This window comes from Bombina bombina, chromosome 4, assembly GCF_027579735.1.
Source record: "Bombina bombina isolate aBomBom1 chromosome 4, aBomBom1.pri, whole genome shotgun sequence".
Taxonomy (NCBI): Eukaryota; Metazoa; Chordata; class Amphibia; order Anura; family Bombinatoridae; genus Bombina; species Bombina bombina.
Window position 1 is genome coordinate 571,211,100 of NC_069502.1, and position 19,475 is coordinate 571,230,574.

General features: G+C 38.8%; 1 protein-coding gene across 2 annotated transcripts in view; it reads right to left on the bottom strand.

Moving 5' to 3' along the window:
* Positions 1 to 19,475, bottom strand: part of MAP3K7 (mitogen-activated protein kinase kinase kinase 7) — a 467,450-nt gene that overhangs the window by 195,150 nt on the left and 252,825 nt on the right. For both annotated transcript variants that reach the window (XM_053710552.1, XM_053710551.1), the window contains exon 7: positions 7,128 to 7,256. In XM_053710552.1, coding sequence (XP_053566527.1) covers positions 7,128 to 7,256 — 129 coding nt within the window. The remainder of the gene's footprint in view (positions 1 to 7,127; positions 7,257 to 19,475) is intronic.

The following is a 19,475-nucleotide window of genomic DNA, read 5'->3' on the forward strand; positions in this document are numbered from 1 at the left end:
GAATAAAACCCCAGCCCCTGTTCCAGAACTGGAACTGGCATAATTACTCCAGCCAACTCTAGATCTGAAACACATTTCAGAAATGCTTGAGCTTTCGCTGGGTTTACTGGGACACGGGAAAGAAAAAATCTCTTTGCAGGAGGTCTTATCTTGAAACCAATTCTGTACCCTTCTGAAATAATGTTCTGAATCCAAAGATTGTGAACAGAATTGATCCAAATTTCTTTGAAAAAACGTAATCTGCCCCCTACCAGCTGAGCTGGAATGAGGGCCGCACCTTCATGTGGACTTAGAAGCTGGCTTTGCTTTTCTAGAAGGCTTGGATTTATTCCAGACTGGAGATGGTTTCCAAACTGAAACTGCTCCTGAGGATGAAGGATCAGGCTTTTGTTCTTTGTTGAAACGAAAGTAACGAAAACGATTATTAGCCCTATTTTTACCCTTAGATTTTTTATCCTGTGGTAAAAAAGTTCCTTTCCCACCAGTAACAGTTGAGATAATAGAATCCAACTGAGAACCAAATAATTTATTACCCTGGAAAGAAAGGGAAAGTAGAGTCGATTTAGAAGACATATCAGCATTCCAAGTTTTAAGCCATAAAGCTCTTCTAGCTAAAATAGCTAGAGACATAAACCTGACATCAACTCTGATAATATCAAAAATAGCATGACAGATAAAATTATTAGCATGTTGAAGAAGAATAATAATGTTATGAGAATCATGATCTGTTACTTGTTGCGCTAAAGTTTCCAACCAAAAAGTTGAAGCTGCAGCAACATCCGCCAAAGATATAGCAGGTCTAAGAAGATTACCTGAACACAAATAAGCTTTTCTTAGAAAGGATTCAATTTTCCTATCTAAAGGATCCTTAAAGGAAGTACCATCTGCCGTAGGAATAGTAGTACGTTTAGCAAGGGTAGAGATAGCCCCATCAACTTTAGGGATTTTGTCCCAAAACTCTGTCAGACGGCACAGGATATAATTGCTTAAAACGTTTAGAAGGAGTAAATGAATTACCCAAATTATTCCATTCCCTGGAAATTACTTCAGAAATAGCACCAGGAACAGGAAAAACTTCTGGAATAACTACAGGAGATTTAAAGACTTTGTCTAAACGTTTAGATTTAGTATCAAGAGGACCAGAATCCTCAATTTCTAATGCAATTAGGACTTCTTTAAGTAAAGAACGAATAAATTACATTTTAAATAAATATGAAGATTTATCAGCATCAACCTCTGAAACAGAATCCTCTGAACCAGAAGAATCATTAGAATCAGAATGATGATGTTCATTTAAAAATTCATCTGGATAAAGAGAAGTTTTAAGACTTTTTATGTTTACTAGAAGGAGGAATAACAGACATTGCCTTCTTAATAGATTCAGAAACAAAATTTCTTATGTTATCAGGAACACTCTGAACATTAGATGTTGATGGAACTGCAACAGGTAATGGTATTTTACTAAAGGAAATATTTTCTGCATTAACAAGTTTGTCATGACATTTAATACAAACAGCTGGAGGAACAGCTACCAAAAGTTTACAGCAGATACACTTAGCTTTGGTAGTTCCACCACCAGGCAGCGATTTTCCTGAAGTATCTTCTGACTCAGATGCAACATGAGACATCTTGCAATATGTAAGAGAAAAAACAACATATAAAGCAAAAATGATCAAATTCCTTAAATGACAGTTTCAGAAATGGGAAAAAATGCCAAAGAACAAGCTTCTAGCAACCAGAAGCAATGAAAAATGAGACTTAAATAATGTGGAGACAAAAGCGACGCCCATATTTTTTTAGCGCCAAATAAGACGCCTACATTATTTGGCGCCTAAATGCTTTTGGCGCCAAAAATGACGCCACATCCGGAACGCCGAAATTTTTGGCGCAAAAGAACGTCAAAAAATGACGCAACTTCCGGCGACATGTATGACGCCGGAAACAGAAAAGATTTTTTTATTTTTTTTTTGCGCCAAAAAAGTCTGCGCCAAGAATGACGCAATAAAATGAAGCATTTTCAGCCCCCGCGAGCCTAACAGCCCACAGGGAAAAAGTCAAATTTTTTAAGGTAAGAAAAAATTATTGATTCAAATGCATTATCCCAAATATGAAACTGACTGTCTGAAAATAAGGAATGTTGAACATCCTGAGTCAAGGCAAATAAATGTTTGAAAAAATATATTTAGAACTTTATAAAAAAAAGCGCCCAACCATAGCTTAGAGTGTCACAGAAAATAAGACTTACTTACCCCAGTACACTCGTCTACATGTTGTAGAAAGCCAAACCAGTACTGAAACGAAAATTAGCAGAGGTAATGGTATATATATATATATATGAGTATATCGTCGATCTGAAAAGGGAGGTAAGAGATGAATCTCTATGACCGATAACAGAGAACCTATGAAATAGACCCCGTAGAAGGAGATCATTGCATTCAAATAGGCAATACTCTCCTCACATCCCTCTGACATTCACTGCACGCTGAGAGGAAAACCGGGCTCCAACCTGTTGCGGAGCGCATATCAACGTAGAATCTAGCACAAACTTACTTCACCACCTCCATAGGAGGCAAAGTTTGTAAAACTGATTTGTGGGTGTGGTGAGGGGTGTATTTATAGGCATTTTGAGGTTTGGGAAACTTTGCCCCTCCTGGTAGGAATGTATATCCCATACGTCACTAGCTCATGGACTCTTGCTAATTACATGAAAGAAAACCTTGTTGAATAAACATTTTCTTAAGGTAACCTAACTTTTTATCCATTGGATCTGAGAAAGCACAACTGTCCTCGACAGGGATAGTAGTACGCTTTGCTAGGGTAGAAACTGCACCCTCCACCTTAGGGACTGTCTGCCATAAGTCCCGTGTGGTGGCATCTATTGAAAACATTTTCCTAAAAATAGGAGGGGGAGAGAACGGCACACCTTGTCTATCCCATTCCTTAGTAATAATTTCTGTAAACCTTTTAGGTATTGGAAATACATCAGTGCACACCGGCACTGCATAGTATTTATCCAGTCTAAACAATTTCTCTGGCACTGCAATTGTATCACAGTCATTCAGAGCAGCTAAAACTTCCCTTAGCAATACGCGGAGGTTCTCAAGCTTAAATTTAAATGTAGACATGTCAGAATCAGGTTGTATCATCTTCCCTGAGTCAGAAACATCACCCACAGAAAGAAGCTCTCCTTCCTCAGCTTCTGCATATTCTGAGGCAGTATCAGACATAGCTCTTAAAGAGTCAGTATGCTCTGTATTTCTTCTAACTCCAGAGCTATCTCGCTTTCCTCTAAATTCAGGTAGTCTGGCTAATACCGCTGACAGTGTATTATCCATGACTGCCGCCATGTGTTGTAAAGTAAACGCTATGGGCGCCCTAGATGTACTTGGCGCCATTTGAGCGTGAGTCCCTTGAGCGGGAGTCAAAGGAACCGACACGTGGGGAGAGTTAGTCGGCATAACTTCCCCCTCGTCAGATTCCTCTGGTGATAAATTTTTTAAAGACAGAATATGATCTTTATTGCTTAAAGTGAAATCAGTACATTTGGTACACATTCTAAGAGGGGGTTCCACCATGGCTTTTAAACATAATGAACAAGGATTTCCCTCTATGTCAGACATGTTTGTACAGACTAGCAATGAGACCAGCAAGCTTGGAAAACACTTTAAATCAAGTTAACAAGCAAAAAATAAAAATGGTACTGTGCCTTTAAGAGAAACAAATTTTGTCAGAATTTGAAAAACAGCGAAAAAAGGCAGTAAATCAAACAAAATTTGTACAGTCTGTATAATAAGCTAACAGAGCATTGCACCCACTTGCAAATGGATGATTAACCCCTTAGTTAAAAAAAGTCTATCTTTTTTTGATCCGTTTTTTGAACAGTCACACCAAATTGCCACAGCCTTGCTGTGGGCCTACCTTCCCCAACAAACTATTTTGGAAAGCCTAAGAGCCCTTGAGAGAGGTCCTATAGCATTCAGGGGACTCCTGGAGGAAGCTGGATGTCTCAGTCTGTAAAAGTTACTGCGCAAAAAAGCGCTAAATTAGGCCCCTCCCACTCATAGTAATACATTGGAAAGCCTCAGGAAACTGTTTCTAGGCAAATTTAAGCCAGCCATGTGGAAGAAACTAGGCCCCAATAAAGTTTTATCACCAAAGTATATATAAAAATGTTTAAACATGCCAGCAAACGTTTTATATTGTAAATATAAAAGAGTATTACCTCAGAAAGTAAGCCTGATACCAGTCGCTATTAAATCACTGTATTCAGGCTTACCTTACATAAATTTGGTATCAGCAGCATTTTCTAGCATTCACATCTTCTAGAAAAAAATCTTAACTGCACATACCTCACAGCAGGATAACCTGCACGCCATTCCCCCGCTGAAGTTACCTCTTTCTTCAGTCATGTGTGAGAACAGCAATGGTTACAACCTGCTAAGATCATAGAAATCACAGGCAGATTCTTCTATTTTTCTGCCTGGGACAAAATAGTACAACTCCGGTACCATTTAAAAATAAACTTTTGATTGAAGCAAGATAACAGCTACATTTCACCACTTCTCTCTTACTACCTCCATGCTTGTTGAGAGTTGCAAGAGAATGACTGGATATGGCAGTTAGGGGAGGAGCTATATAGCAGCTCTGCTGTGGGTGATCCTCTTGCAACTTCCTGTTGGGAAGGAGAATATCCCACAAGTAATAGATGATCCGTGGACTGGATACACCTTACAAGAGAAATTAGGTTACCTTCTTAAGATCAGAAAGAAAAGGCATAACACATGTTGAGGGTGAGGCAAAGTGTGCAAAACATTATCAGTCCAGACATCAATGGCTTTAACAACAGAAAAATAGCCAGCAAAGGATGAAACACAGCCCCCTGCTGTAAATAAAATCTTTTATTCAATGTGCCAGTTTCCTCAGTATGAAAAATAATTTTTTGACAGTCTAGATATAGCAGCATCTGCTTTAAGTGGAGTAATAAATTGAGTATACAAGAAGTTATTTAAAGGGAAGGCCTTAAATATTTTCTCAGGAACTCCAAGCTGTTTATCAGCCTTCTAAATTGATTTCATGGCTTCAGATACAGAAAACGTATGTTTCTTATCTAGGCTTAACCAGTCAGAAAGTACTTAGGGTTGTTCCTCCTTTACACCTCCTTTACACCTAAAGTTTCTTTAATACATTTAACAAAGTTGCAGAGGGGGGGGGGGGTGTCAGAATCAAAAGAAATAGGTGCATCGGGAAGAGAAAAAAAATCCTCAGTCAAAAGCTTGTAGATTCGCAAGTTGCAGAGGGAGTAGCAAAGTTTCCACCATAAATTTTCCCAAATACAAATGTTACATAGTTTTTTTTCTCATCTTGCCAGCAAAGGTTAACACAAAGGGAACAGGTGGGATTAGGCTTGGGCTCATGGTTACAAAATATATACAGTATACAAAAGTATAGTAAATACTAGAGCACCAGATAGAAATGCAATAAATGTATGTATAAAAGGCACCCACGGTTACACATACTATAAATCCATTTCAGCAGTTGCCTGGACAGCTGCAATCTGCGAAGTAGCAGACGCCATATCCAGAAAAACTGCAGAAAACATTATTTAGCATATAAACATAATATAAGCCACGGCTTGAAATAATATCAGGCATAATGGCCAAAAAGTGTAAGCAAATCACAGACAACTACAAAACTTTGAGGGACAGGTAAGGCTTTTGACCTAAGTGGAGAAAAAACGCATCAGACAAAAATTCAATCCGAGGCTAAAATGTCATGTGTGTGCAAGCCAAAGACAACCTTCAGTAGAGGCCCCCCGTGATGTTGCAGCTCAATTACGTTACAGTAGAAATGGTAGCTCCCACTAGAAACTCCTGATGAAGGACCCGCTGTCGCAAGCTACACCAGTGACCGGGAGTCAAATATACCGTGGCCAGCAAATTCAGTATGAGGTAAGTTAAGATAAAAACTGAGAGGGACCTCTAGTTATGTCCATCTCAAGGCTAGGCAGAACTAGTAGGAGGCGGCGGTGGCGTTCTAAGGTTACCTATATACAAGTAACCAGGGGAGTGGCCAATTCTGTAGAGGGGTTCTCAGTGGCAAGTATTAGCAGAGAGGACCACGATTAATCAATTTCTCTCTCTCTCTTTTTTTTTTTTGTATATGCCTGGAGACCAAAAAAATTATTGTATTCCAAGCCAATATGGTTGATTGAAGCGTGAAATATTGCAGCTACGCATATTTTCCTGCAATATTTTATAAATCAGCCAAATAGCTGTGTATATAAGCCAGACCGCTTGATTTTCAATACTGCCTGATTTTGAGGTGAGTTATGAAGCAAATCGTCTGTGAGATAGTTTCCTTAACAAGTGCATAATAAAAAGGACAATTTAAGACTCTCTCTAAATTTTAAATAAGTTGTAGCTTTTTTCCTGGCAAATTTATTTTATCTCCCATTTTTCAGCACCCTGTTTCATGTGACAGACATCAGCCAATCACAGACTAGTGTGTGCAAAATATGAAAATGAAGTAAATTGGAAAGTGCGTTGAAACTGCATGCTATGTCTGAATCCTAAAAGTTTTTTTACTTGAATGTCCCTTTAGATTTGTGGAATTTATTTGGTTTTAAATGTATTCTCTGTAAAATATTTTATAGATGTCATTATCACATTTACAAAATAATGTAAATGTGATAATATTTACTTGTAACGAAAGGTGAATGTACTTTTTTTGCAGCTATCACTTTTTCAGGAAATAGAACACAGAATAACCTACTTTAAAACCAAATGCATATTTTGGATGCAATTAAGAACACTACTATAGGTTTTCTAGATTATGAGTAAATAAAAAATACCTGGAAACTAAGCACAGAACATGTTTAAATAAAACTTGGATATGTGAAGAGATTATGAAATTTGCATAAATGTCATTATTTACTACTAAATAATTTCTACAGGCCTAATGGAGAACACCTTCTGGAAACTATTTGATGGATGCTCTGTTGGTGGTATTTAAAAAGACAAAATAAAAACAATACATCTACTTAAACAAGTGGCATATTTTGTGAAGAAAGGTGTATGCCCATGTAAAGGTTTATGTAAACATTAACACACATTACTTTAAAAACTTACCATTGTGAACAGCCCACATTATACGAAATGCTGGCCCACCAATCTCATCAAAAGGTTTCCTCCTCGTAATTACTTCCCAAAGGATGATACCCCAACTAAACACATCACATTTCTCGCTGTAGTTGCTGCCTGAAAAATTAAACAGGTGTGCCTTGAAAAGAAAACGAATAGTCAAGCAATAATTAAAGGGAACTAAAATACAAACATTTTCTTTCAGGATTCAGGCAGTTAAGAAAATGTAATAGAAGTAAATTAGAAACGTGTTTAAAATTGTATGCTCTATTTGAATCATGAAAGAAACATTTTTGGGTTTTATGTCCCTTTAATAAAATGCCTTGCATAGGCAATTAAGCCGATTCTGCAATTTCTACTTCATAAATCTTAGCATTAATGATATATAAACAATGACAGTATGTAGCCATATAAAGGTCAGAAGGTAAGACTCCTATTTAGCTATGCATACAATTATCTAAACATGTGTTTAAAAGTTCCCTTTAAAAATATTTAAACAGCATTTTGTCTTCTTTCCTTTAAAGCAAACATTTATACTTACAAATAAATTAACATCTTCATACTGATAGTAGAACCCTTTTAGTAATGGAGGATATGTTCTAACTACTAAAGCATGCAGAAATCCCTCCCTTAAAGGGACAGTAAAACCAAAATTAAACATTCATAATTCAGATAAAGGATGCACTTTTAAGGAACTTTCCAATTAACTTTTCTTATTAAATTTTGCCTAGTTCCCTTGCTATCCGTCGTTAAAGAGCAATCCTAGGTGAGCTCAAGAAATGCATGTGGCAGCAGTCAGTGTTTTCAACAATAGCATTGTTTATATATAACATTATACATAATTGCAAACTCTGCTGCCATAGAGTGTTTGTAACATTCTATGGCAGCAATGTTTGAAACTATGTATAACATTGCTATAAACATTGTTGCAAACACTGCTGCCAGATGGATAAAGACACGTAAATGCTCCTGAGCTAACCAAGGATTACTCTTTAACAAAGGATGCCAGGAGAACGGAACCAAATTAATAATAGAAGTAAATTGGAAAGTTGTTTAAAATGTCATGTGCTATTCAATCCATTTGAAGGGACATGAAAGCACAACATTTTTATTTTCACTATTCAGAAAAAAGCATACTATTTTAAACAACTTTACAATTTACTTCGATTATCCATTTTGCTTCATTCTCTTGGTTTCATTTATTGATGAAGCAGCAGTGAACTACTGGGAACTAGCTGACTTAACACATATGTGCAGCCAGCTAGGTATTCTTTTCAACAAAGGATACCAAGAGAACCAAGCAAATTGGATAACCGAAGTAAATGGGAAAGTGGTTTAAAATGGTATGATCTGTTTGAATTCTGAAAGAAAAAAAATTGTGCTTCATGTCCCTTTAAAGTTTCAAGTGATGGTACATTCTCCCCTTTATAAAAACAGATCTGGAATATTAGTGATATTTTAGATGGAATTTAAGTCACCTCACCCGGGTTAGCCCCCCATATTCAAAATTTTAACAAATTATCATTACATTTGTTAGATCTTCGTTAGATCAGGTTAGATAAACTTTTTTCGTTAGATCTACTCTAAAATATGAAATATTAACAATCTTTTTTTTTGGGGGGGGGGGGGTAACCAGTAGCCAGCCCCCCTCAACAAAAATTGACAAAATTTTATTGATTATGATAGCTCCACATTAGATCAGGTTTGATTAGCCAAAAGTTTTGTTAGATCTAGTCTAATTACTGAGATATTGCATTTTTAATGAGGGGGGCTAGCCCCCCCTCAACTGAAATCTGGACCAAATGTGATTGATTTTGATAGATATACGTCAGTTCAGGTTAGATCAACTTTTTTTCCCGTTAGATCTATCACGCAAGCGGCGGTATTAACAATCCTATTTTGTGTGCGGGGTAGGGGTGATCCCCGGGTTAGCCCCCCCTCAACTGAAATTTGGACCAAATTTTATTGATTTTGATAGATATACGTTAGATCAGGTTAGAGCAACAGTTTTTTTTCGTTAGATTGATCACGCAAGCGGCGGTATTCACAATCTTATTTTGTGTGCGGGGGAGGGGTGATCCCTGGGTTAGCCCTCCCTCAACTGAAATCTGGACCACATTTTATTGATTTTGATAGATATACTTTAGATCAGGTTAGAGCAACTGTTTTTTTTCGTTAGATCTATCACGCAAGCGCTGGTATTCACAATCCTAGTTTGTGTGCGGGAGGGGTGATCACTGGGCTAGCCCCCCTCAACTGAAATTTGGACCACATTTTATTGAATTTAATAGATATACGTTAGATCAGATCAACTGTTTTTTTTGTTAGATCTATCATGCAAGAGGCGGTATTCTGTAGCATGCAGAAGCGCATGTCCATGCACAGACCAGTCAGTGCTTTTGCACGCACTGTGTCTATTTGGCCTGTGAGGGGCGATATTATAACCCCGCCCCAAAGCTCTGCACAAAACCAAGAGACATCCAGCAGTGACAAACTACGCTCCCCCACATACCACCAGGGTGTAGGAAGCAGGGAATGGAAGATTATTCTACACTTTATGGGATTATTTTATACTATACATTTGTCCTATAACTGAAAAAATAAATTCTTTAGTATTGTGTTCTATAAAATTACAAGTAATGCATCTCCTATTATCACATTTAATATTGCTGATTTTATTATAATAAGTATTAACTTTCATATCTCTTAGATCTTGATGTAAGAGATATGGAGGTTAATACTTTGAGATTAACCCTTCTTCATCTCCATGGATCACACTGGTGAACCTCTCCCAGGTATGGAACAAATAAGAAGACTTGTTGAAGATGCTATGCAACACATTTCTTATGATAGGGTGATCAGACGTCCCCGATTTTAGGGGACAGTCCCCGGATTGAGGAGACTGTCCCTGGAAAAATTATGCCCCGGAAATGTCCCCGGCTCCTGTTGAGCTGTCCCCAGGCAACGCGCAGGTCAGGAGGGAAGAGTGTGTGTGTGTGTGTGTGTGTGTGTGTGTGTGTGTGTGTGTGTGTGTGTGTGTATGTATGTGTATATATATATATATATATATATATACATATATATATATATGTGTGTGTGTGTATATATGTATGCTTGTGTGTGTGTATATGTATGCTTGTGTGTGTGTGTGTATATGTATGCTTGTGTGTGTGTGTGTATATGTATGCTTGTGTGTGTGTGTATATGTATGCTTGTGTGTGTGTGTGTGTATGTATGCTTGTGTGTGTGTGTGTATGTATGCTTGTGTGTGTGTGTGTATATGTATGCTTGTGTGTGTGTGTGTATATGTATGCTTGTGTGTGTGTATATGTATGCTTGTGTGTGTGTATATGTATGCTTGTGTGTGTGTGTGTGTGTATGTATATGTATGCTTGTGTGTGTGTGTATATGTATGCTTGTGTGTGTGTGTATGTATATATGTATGCTTGTGTGTGTGTATGTGTATATATGTATGCTTGTGTGTGTATATATATGCTTGTGTGTTTTTAAATATATGCTTGTGTGTGTATGTGTATATATGTATGCTTGTGTGTGTATATATATGCTTGTGTGTGTATGTGTATATATGTATGCTTGTGTGTGCATGAATATATATATGTATACTTTGTGTGTGTGTGTGTGTGTGTGTGTATGTATGCTTGTATGTTTGTATGTATGTATGTGTGTATATGTATGCTTGTATGTGTGTGTATGTGCATGTGTGTATATTTATACTTGTGTGTGTTTATGTATGCTTGTATGTGTGTATATGTATGATTGTATGTATGTGTGTATGTATGTATGCTTGTGTGTATGTGTATGTGTGTCACAGCCTTAAGTGGGTATATATATGATGTGCGTGCATATGAGTGTGTGTGTGTGTGTGAGATGTGCTTGCATATGAGTGTGTGTATGTGTGTGAGATGTGCGTGCATATGAGTGTGTGTATGTGTGATGTGCGTGCATATGAGTGTGTGTATGTGTAAGAAGGTGTATGTGTGATGTGCTTGCATATGAGTGTGTGTATATAGGTGTATGTGTGATGTGCGTGAATATGTGTGTGTGTGTGTGTGTGTGTGTGTGTGTGTGTGTAAGAAGCTGTATGTGTGATGTGCGTGCATTTGAGTGTGTGTGTGTAAGAAGGTGTATGTGTGATGTGCGTGCATATGAGTGTGTTTGGAAGTGTGTGAATGTGTGATCTGCTTACATATGAGTGTTATGGTATTCTTAGTTATAAGAAAAACCTAGGAAGGCTCATATGATAATTTATAAGCCCTTAAAGGGACAGTCTAGGCCAAAATAAACTTTCATGATTCAGATAGAGCATGTAATTTTAAACAATTAACAATTTACTTTTATCACCAATTTTGCTTTGTTCTCTTGGTATTCTTAGTTGAAAGCTTAACCTAGGAGGTTCATATGCTAATTTCTTAGACTTTGAAGCCCACCTCTTTCAGATTGCATTTTAAGTTTTTCACCACTAGAGGGTGTTAGTTCACGTATTTCATATAGATAACACTGTGCTTGTGCACAAGAAGTTATCTGGGAGCAGGCACTGATTGGCTAGACTGCATGTCTGTCAAAAGAACTGAAAAAAGGGGCAGTTTGCAGAGGCTTAGATACAAGATAATCACAGAGGTTAAAAGTATATTATTATAACTGTTAGTTATGCAAAACTGGGAAATGGGTAATAAAGGGATTATCTATCTTTTAAAACAATAAAAATTCTGGTGTAGACTGTCCCTTTAAAGGCCACCTCTTATCACATGCTTTTTTATTTGCTTTTCACAACAGGGGAGAGCTCGTTCATGTGAGCCATATAAATAACATTGTGATCACGCCCGTGGCTTGTGGCAGACACTGCACTAATTGGCTAAAATGAAATTCAACACATAATAAATAAAATGTCATGTGATCAGGGGGCTGTTAGAAGATGCTTAGATACAAGGTAATCACAGAGGTAAAAAGTATATTAATATAACTGAGATAAGGGGCAGTCTGCAGAGGCTAGATACAGGGTAATCACAGAGGTAAAAAGTATATTAATGTAACTGAGATAAGGGGGCGGTCTGCAGAGGCTTAGATACAAGGTTATCACAGAGGTAAAAAAAACTGAATTTATGCTTACCTGATAAATTACTTTCTATTGTGATGTATCGAGTCCACGGATTCATCCTTTACTTGTGGGATATTCTCCTTCCCAACAGGAAGTGGCAAAGAGACCACACAGCAGAGCTGTCCATATAGCTCCCCCTCCAGCTCCACCCCCCAGTCATTCGACCGAAGGTTAGTAAGAAAAAGGAGAAACCATAGGGTGCAGTGGTGACTGTAGTTTAACAAAAAAGCTACCTGACTTAATAGCCAGGGCGGGCCGTGGACTCGATACATTACAAGAGAAAGTAATTTATCAGGTAAGCATAAATTCTATTTTCTCTTGCAAGATGTATCGAATCCACGGATTCATCCTTTACTTGTGGGATACCAATACCAAAGCTTTAGGACACGGATGAATGGAGGGAACAAGACAGGTACCTTAAACGGAAGGCACCACTGCTTGTAAAACCTCTCTCCCAAAAATAGCCTCAGAAGAAGCAAAAGTATCGAATTTGGAAAATTTGGAAAAAGTATGCAGCGAAGACCAAGTCGCTGCCTTACAAATCTGTTCAACAGAAGCCTCATTTTTAAAAGCCCATGTGGAAGCCACTGCTCTGGTAAAATGAGCAGTAATTGTTTCAGGAGGATGCTGGCCAGCAGTCTCATAGGTCAAACGGATGATGCTTTTCAGCCAAAAGGAAAGAGGTAGCAGTTGCCTTCTGACCTCTCCTCTTACCGGAATAGATGATAAACAATGAAGGTGTTTGTCTGAAATCCTTAGTTGCTTGTAAATAGAACTTTAAAGCACGAACCACATCAAGATTGTGTAACAGACGTTCCTTCTTTGAAGAAGGATTAGGACACAGAGAAGGAACAACAATTTCCTGGTTAATATTCTTATTAGACACAACCTTAAGAAGAAAACCGGGTTTGGTACGCAAAACTACCTTATCTGCATGGAAAACCAGGTAAGGTGAATCACACTGTAAAGCAGATAGCTCTGAAACTCTTCGAATCAAAAACAAAACTTTCCAAGATAAAAGCTTAATATCTATGGAATGTAAAGGTTCAAACGGAACCCCTTGCAGAACTGAAAGAACTAAATTCAGACTCCATGGCGGAGCCACAGGTCTATAAACAGGCTTGATTCTGACTAAAGCCTGACTAAACGCTTGAACGTCTGGTACCTCTGCCAGATGTTTGTGTAAAAGAATAGACAAAGAAGATATCTGTCCTTTTAAGGAACTAGCTGATAATCCTGTCCTTGAAAGGACCTTTTGTATTAGAAGGTCCTGCCTCATTGGTAGTGTCCATGGTGGGACAGATGACATGTCCACTAGGTCTGCATACCAAGTCCTGCGTGGCCACGCAGGTGCTATCAGAATCACGAAGCCCTCTCCTGCTTAATTCTGGCAACCAGACGAGGGAGGAGAGGAAACGGTGGAAAAACATAGGCCAGATTGAAGGACCAAGGCGCTGCTTAGCATCTATCAGCACCGCCTGGGGATCCCGGGACCTGGACCCGTAAAGAGGAAGTTTGGTGTTCTGACGGGACGCCATCAGATCCAATTCTAGAGTGCCCCATAGCTGAGTCAGCTGGGCAAATACCTCCGGGTGGAGTTCCCACTCCCCCGGGTGAAAAGTCTGGCGACTTAGAAAATCCTCCTCCCAGATGTCTACTCCTGGGATGTGAATTGCTGAGAGATGGCAGGAGTGATTCTCCGCCCACCTGATTATCTTGGTTACTTCCATCATTGCTAGGGAACTCCTTGTTCCTCCTTGATGATTGACGTAAGCTACAGTCGTGATGTTGTCTGACTGAAATCTGATGAATTTGGCCGTGGCTAGCTGAGGCCATGCCTGAAGCGTGTTGAATATCGCCCTCAGTTCCAGAATGTTTATCGGGAGAAGAGCTTCTTCCCGAGACCATAAGCCCTGAGCTTTCAGGAAGTCCCAGACTGCACCCCAGCCCAACAGACTGGCGTCGGTCGTTACGATGATCCACTCTGGTCTGCGGAAACACATTCCCTGAGACAGGTGATCCTGAGACAACCACCAGAGAAGAGAATCTCTGGTCCCCTGGTCCAGCTGTATTTGAGGAGACAAATCTGCATAATCCCCATTCCACTGTTTGAGCATGCATAGTTGCAGTGGTCTGAGGTGTATCCGTGCAAAAGGGACTATGTCCATTGCCGCTACCATTAATCCGATTGTCTCCATGCACTGAGCTACAGATGGCCAAGGAATGGAATGAAGGCCTCGGCAAGTGGTTAAGAGTTTTAACTTTCTGACCTCCGTCAGAAATATTTTCATTTCTACCGAGTCTATCAGAGTTCCTAGGAAGGAAACTCTTGTGAGGGGGGGAAAGAGAACTCTTTTTGATGTTCACCTTCCACCCGTGAGACCTCAGAAAGGCCAATACAATTTCCGTGTGAGACTTGGCTCTTTGGAAAGTCGACGCCTGAATTAAGATGTTGTCTAGATAAGGCGCCACTGCTATGGCCCGCGGTCTTAGAACCGCCAGGAGGGACCCTAGCCCTTTGTGAAAATTCTGGAAGCAGTGGCCAACACGAAAAGAAGAGCAACAAACTGGTAATGCTTGTCCAGAAAGGCGAACCTGAGAAACTGGTGATGATCTTTGTGGATAGGAATGTGCAGATGCGCATCCTTTAAATCCACAGTGGTCATATATTGACCCTCCTGGATCATTGGTAAGATTGTCCGAATGGTCTCCATCTTGAATGATGGGACTCTGAGGAATTTGTTTAGAATTTTGAGATCCCGGATTGGTCTGAAAGTTCCTTCTTTCTTGGGAACCACAAACAGGTTTGAGTAAAAAACATAATTTATGTAAGAACTTACCTGATAAATTCATTTCTTTCATATTAACAAGAGTCCATGAGCTAGTGACGTATGGGATATACATTCCTACCAGGAGGGGCAAAGTTTCCCAAACCTTAAAATGCCTATAAATACACCCCTCACCACACCCACAAATCAGTTTAACGAATAGCCAAGAAGTGGGGTGATAAGAAAAAAAGTGCGAAGCATATAAAATAAGGAATTGGAATAATTGTGCTTTATACAAAAAAATCATAACCACCCCAAAAAAAGGGTGGGCCTCATGGACTCTTGTTAATATGAAAGAAATGAATTTATCAGGTAAGTTCTTACATAAATTATGTTTTCTTTCATGTAATTAACAAGAGTCCATGAGCTAGTGACGTATGGGATAATGACTACCCAAGATGTGGATCTTTCCACACAAGAGTCACTAGAGAGGGAGGGATAAAATAAAGACAGCCAATTCCTGCTGAAAATAATCCACACCCAAAATAAAGTTTAATGAAAAACCTAAGCAGAAGATTCAAACTGAAACCGCTGCCTGAAGAACTTTTCTACCAAAAATTGCTTCAGAAGAAGAAAATACATCAAAATGGTAGAATTTAGTAAAAGTATGCAAAGAGGACCAAGTTGCTGCTTTGCAGATCTGGTCAACCGAAGCTTCATTCCTAAACGCCCAGGAAGTAGATACTGACCTAGTAGAATGAGCTGTAATTCTCTGAGGCGGAATTTTACCCGACTCAACATAGGCAAGATGAATTAAGGATTTCAACCAAGATACCAAAGAAATGGCAGAAGCTTTCTGGCCTTTCCTAGAACCGGAAAAGATAACAAATAGACTAGAAGTCTTACAGAAAGATTTCGTAGCTTCAACATAATATTTCAAAGCTCTAACAACATCCAAAGAATGCAACGATTTCTCCTTAGAATTCTTAGGATTAAGACATAATGAAGGAACCACAATTTCTCTACCAATGTTGTTGGAATTCACAACTTTAGGTAAAAATTCAAAAGAAGTTCGCAACACCGCCTTATCCTGATGAAAAATCAGAAAAGGAGACTCACACGAAAGAGCAGATAATTCAGAAACTCTTCTAGCAGAAGAGATGGCCAAAAAGGAACAAAACTTTCCAAGAAAGTAATTTAATGTCCAATGAATGCATAGGTTCAAACGGAGGAGCTTGAAGAGCTCCCAGAACCAAATTCAAACTCCAAGGAGGAGAAATTGACTTAATGACAGGTTTTATACGAACCAAAGCTTGTACAAAACAATGAATATCAGGAAGAATAGCAATCTTTCTGTGAAAAAGAACAGAAAGAGCAGAGATTTGTCCTTTCAAAGAACTTGCGGACCAACCCTTATCCAAACCATCCTGAAGAAATTGTAAAATTCTCGGTATTCTAAAAGAATGCCAAGAAAAATGATGAGAAAGACATCAAGAAATATAAGTCTTCCAGACTCTATAATATATCTCTCTGGATATAGATGTACGAGCCTGTAACATAGTATTAATCACAGAGTCAGAGAAACCTCTTTGACCAAGAATCAAGCGTTCAATCTCCATACCTTTAAATTTAAGGATTTCAGATCCTGATGGAAAAAAGGACCTTGAGACAAAAGGTCTGGTCTTAACGGAAGAGTCCACGGTTGGCAAGAGGCCATCCGGACAAGATCCGCATACCAAAACCTGTGAGGCCATGCCGGAGCTACCAGCAGAACAAACGAGCATTCCTTCAGAATCTTGGAGATTACTCTTGGAAGAAGAACTAGAGGCGGAAAGATATAGGCAGGATGATACTTCCAAGGAAGTGAAAATGCATCCACTGCCTCCGCCTGAGGATCCCGGGATCTGGACAGATACCTGGGAATTTTCTTGTTTAGATGAGAAGCCATCAGAACTATTTCTGGAAGTTCCCACATTTGAACAATCTGAAGAAATACCTCTGGGTGAAGAGACCATTCGCCCGGATGCAACGTTTGGCGACTGAGATAATCCGCTTTCCAATTGTCCATACCTGGGATATAAACCGCAGAGATTAGACAGGAGCTGGATTCCGCCCAAACCAAAATTCGAGATACTTCTTTCATAGCCAGAGGACTGTGAGTCCCTCCTTGATGATTGATGTATGCCACAGTTGTGACAATGTCTTATCTGAAAACAATGAACAACTCTCTCTTCAGAAGAGGCCAAGACTGAAGAGCTCTGAAAATTGCACGGGGTTCCAAAACATTGATCTGAAATCTCACCTCCTGAGATTCCCAAACCCCTTGTGCCGTCAGATACCCCCACACAGCTCCCCAACCTGTAAGACTCGTATCTGTTGAGATTATAGTCCAGGTCGGAAGAACAAAGAAGCCCCCTGAACTAAACGATGGTGATCTGTCCACCATGTCAGAGAGTGTCGTAAAATCGGTTTAAAGATATTAATTGAGTTATCTTTGAGTAATCCCTGCACCATTGGTTCAGCATACAGAGCTGAAGAGGTCGCATGTGAAAACGAGCAAAGGAGATCGCATCTGATGCGGCAGTCCTAAGATCCAACATTTCCATGCATAAGGCTACCAAAGGGAATGATTGTGACTGAAGGTTTTGACAAGCTGATATCAATGTTAAACTTCTCTTGTCTGACAAGGACAGAGTCATAGACACTGAATTTATCTAGAAACCTAAAAAGGTTACCCTTGTCTGAGGAATCAATAAACTGATTGGTAAATTGATCCTCCAACCATGAACTTGAAGAAACAACACAAGTCGATTCGTATGAGATTCTTCGAAAATGAGAAGACTGAGCAAGTACCAAGATATCGTCCAAATAAGGAAATACCAAAACCCTATTCTCTGATTACAGAAAGAAGGGCACCGAGAACCTTTGAAAAAAATTCTTGGAACTGAGGCTAGACCAAATAGTAGAGCCACAAAACTGGTAATGCTTGTCTAAAAAGAGAATCTCAGACACTAAAAGTGATCTGGATGAATCAGAATATGCAGATACACATCCTGTAAATCTATTGTAGACATATAATGCCCTTGCTAAACAAAAGGCAGGATAGACCTACAGTAACCATCTTGAATGTTGGTATCCTAACATAACGATTCAATAATGATAGATCCATAACTGGTCTGAAGGAATTGACCTTCTTTGGTACAATGAAGAGATAAAATAAAACCCCAGCCCCTGTTCCAGAACTGGAACTGGCATAAATACTCCAGCCAACTCTAGATCTGAAACACATTTCAGAAATGCTGAGCCTTGCTGTGTCAATTGGGACACGGGAAAGAAAAGAATCTCTTAGCAGGAGGCCTTAACTTGAAGCCAATTCTGTACCTTCCTGAAACAATGTTTCTGAAACCAGAGATTAAAAACGGAATTGATCCAAATTTCTTTGAAGAAAACGTAATCTGCCCCATACCAGCTGAGCTGGAATAAGGGCCGCACCTTCATAGGTACTTAAGAGCTGGCTATAGGATTCTATAAGGCTTGGATATATTCCAAACTGGAAATAGTTTCCAAACTGATACCGCTCCTGAGGATGAAGGATCAGGCTTTTGTTCCTTGTTGTGAGGAAAGGAACGAAATGATTATTTACCCTGGAAAGAAAGGGAAAGCAAAGTTGACTTAGAAGACATGTCAGCATTCCAAGTTTAATCCATAAAGCTTTTCTAGCTAAAATAGCTAGAGACATATACCTGACATCAACTCTAATGATATCAAAAGATGGTATCACCAATAAAATTATTAGCATGTTATAGAATAATAATAATGCTATAAAATTAGGATCTGTTACTTGTTGCGCTAAAGCATCTAACCAAAAAGTTGAAGCTGCAGCAACATCCGCTAAAAATATAGCAGGTCTAAGAAGATTACCTGAACATAAGTAAGCTTTTCTTAGAAAGGATTCAATTTTCCTATCTAAAGGATCCTTAAATGAAGTACTATCTGCCATAGGAATAGTAGTACATTAGCAGGAGTAGAGACAGCCCCATAACCTTAGGGATTTTTGTCCCAACAAACTCTAATCTGTCAGATGGCACAGGATATAATTTGCTTAAACGTCTAGAAGGAGTAAATAAATTACCCAAATTATTCCATTCCCTGGAAATTACTTCAGAAATAGCATCAGGGAGATAAAACACTTCTGGAATAACTATAGGAGATTTAAAAACCTTATTTAAACGTTTACATTTAGTATCAAGAGGACCAGTATCCTCTATTTCTAATGCAAATAACACTTCTTTAAGTAAAGAACGAATAAATTCCATCTTGAACAAATACAAAGATTTATCAGCATCAACCTCTGAGACAGAAACCTCTGAACCAGAAGAACCATTATCAGTATCAGAATGATGATGTTCATTTAAAAATTCATCTGAAAAAAAGAGAAGTTTTAAAAGACTT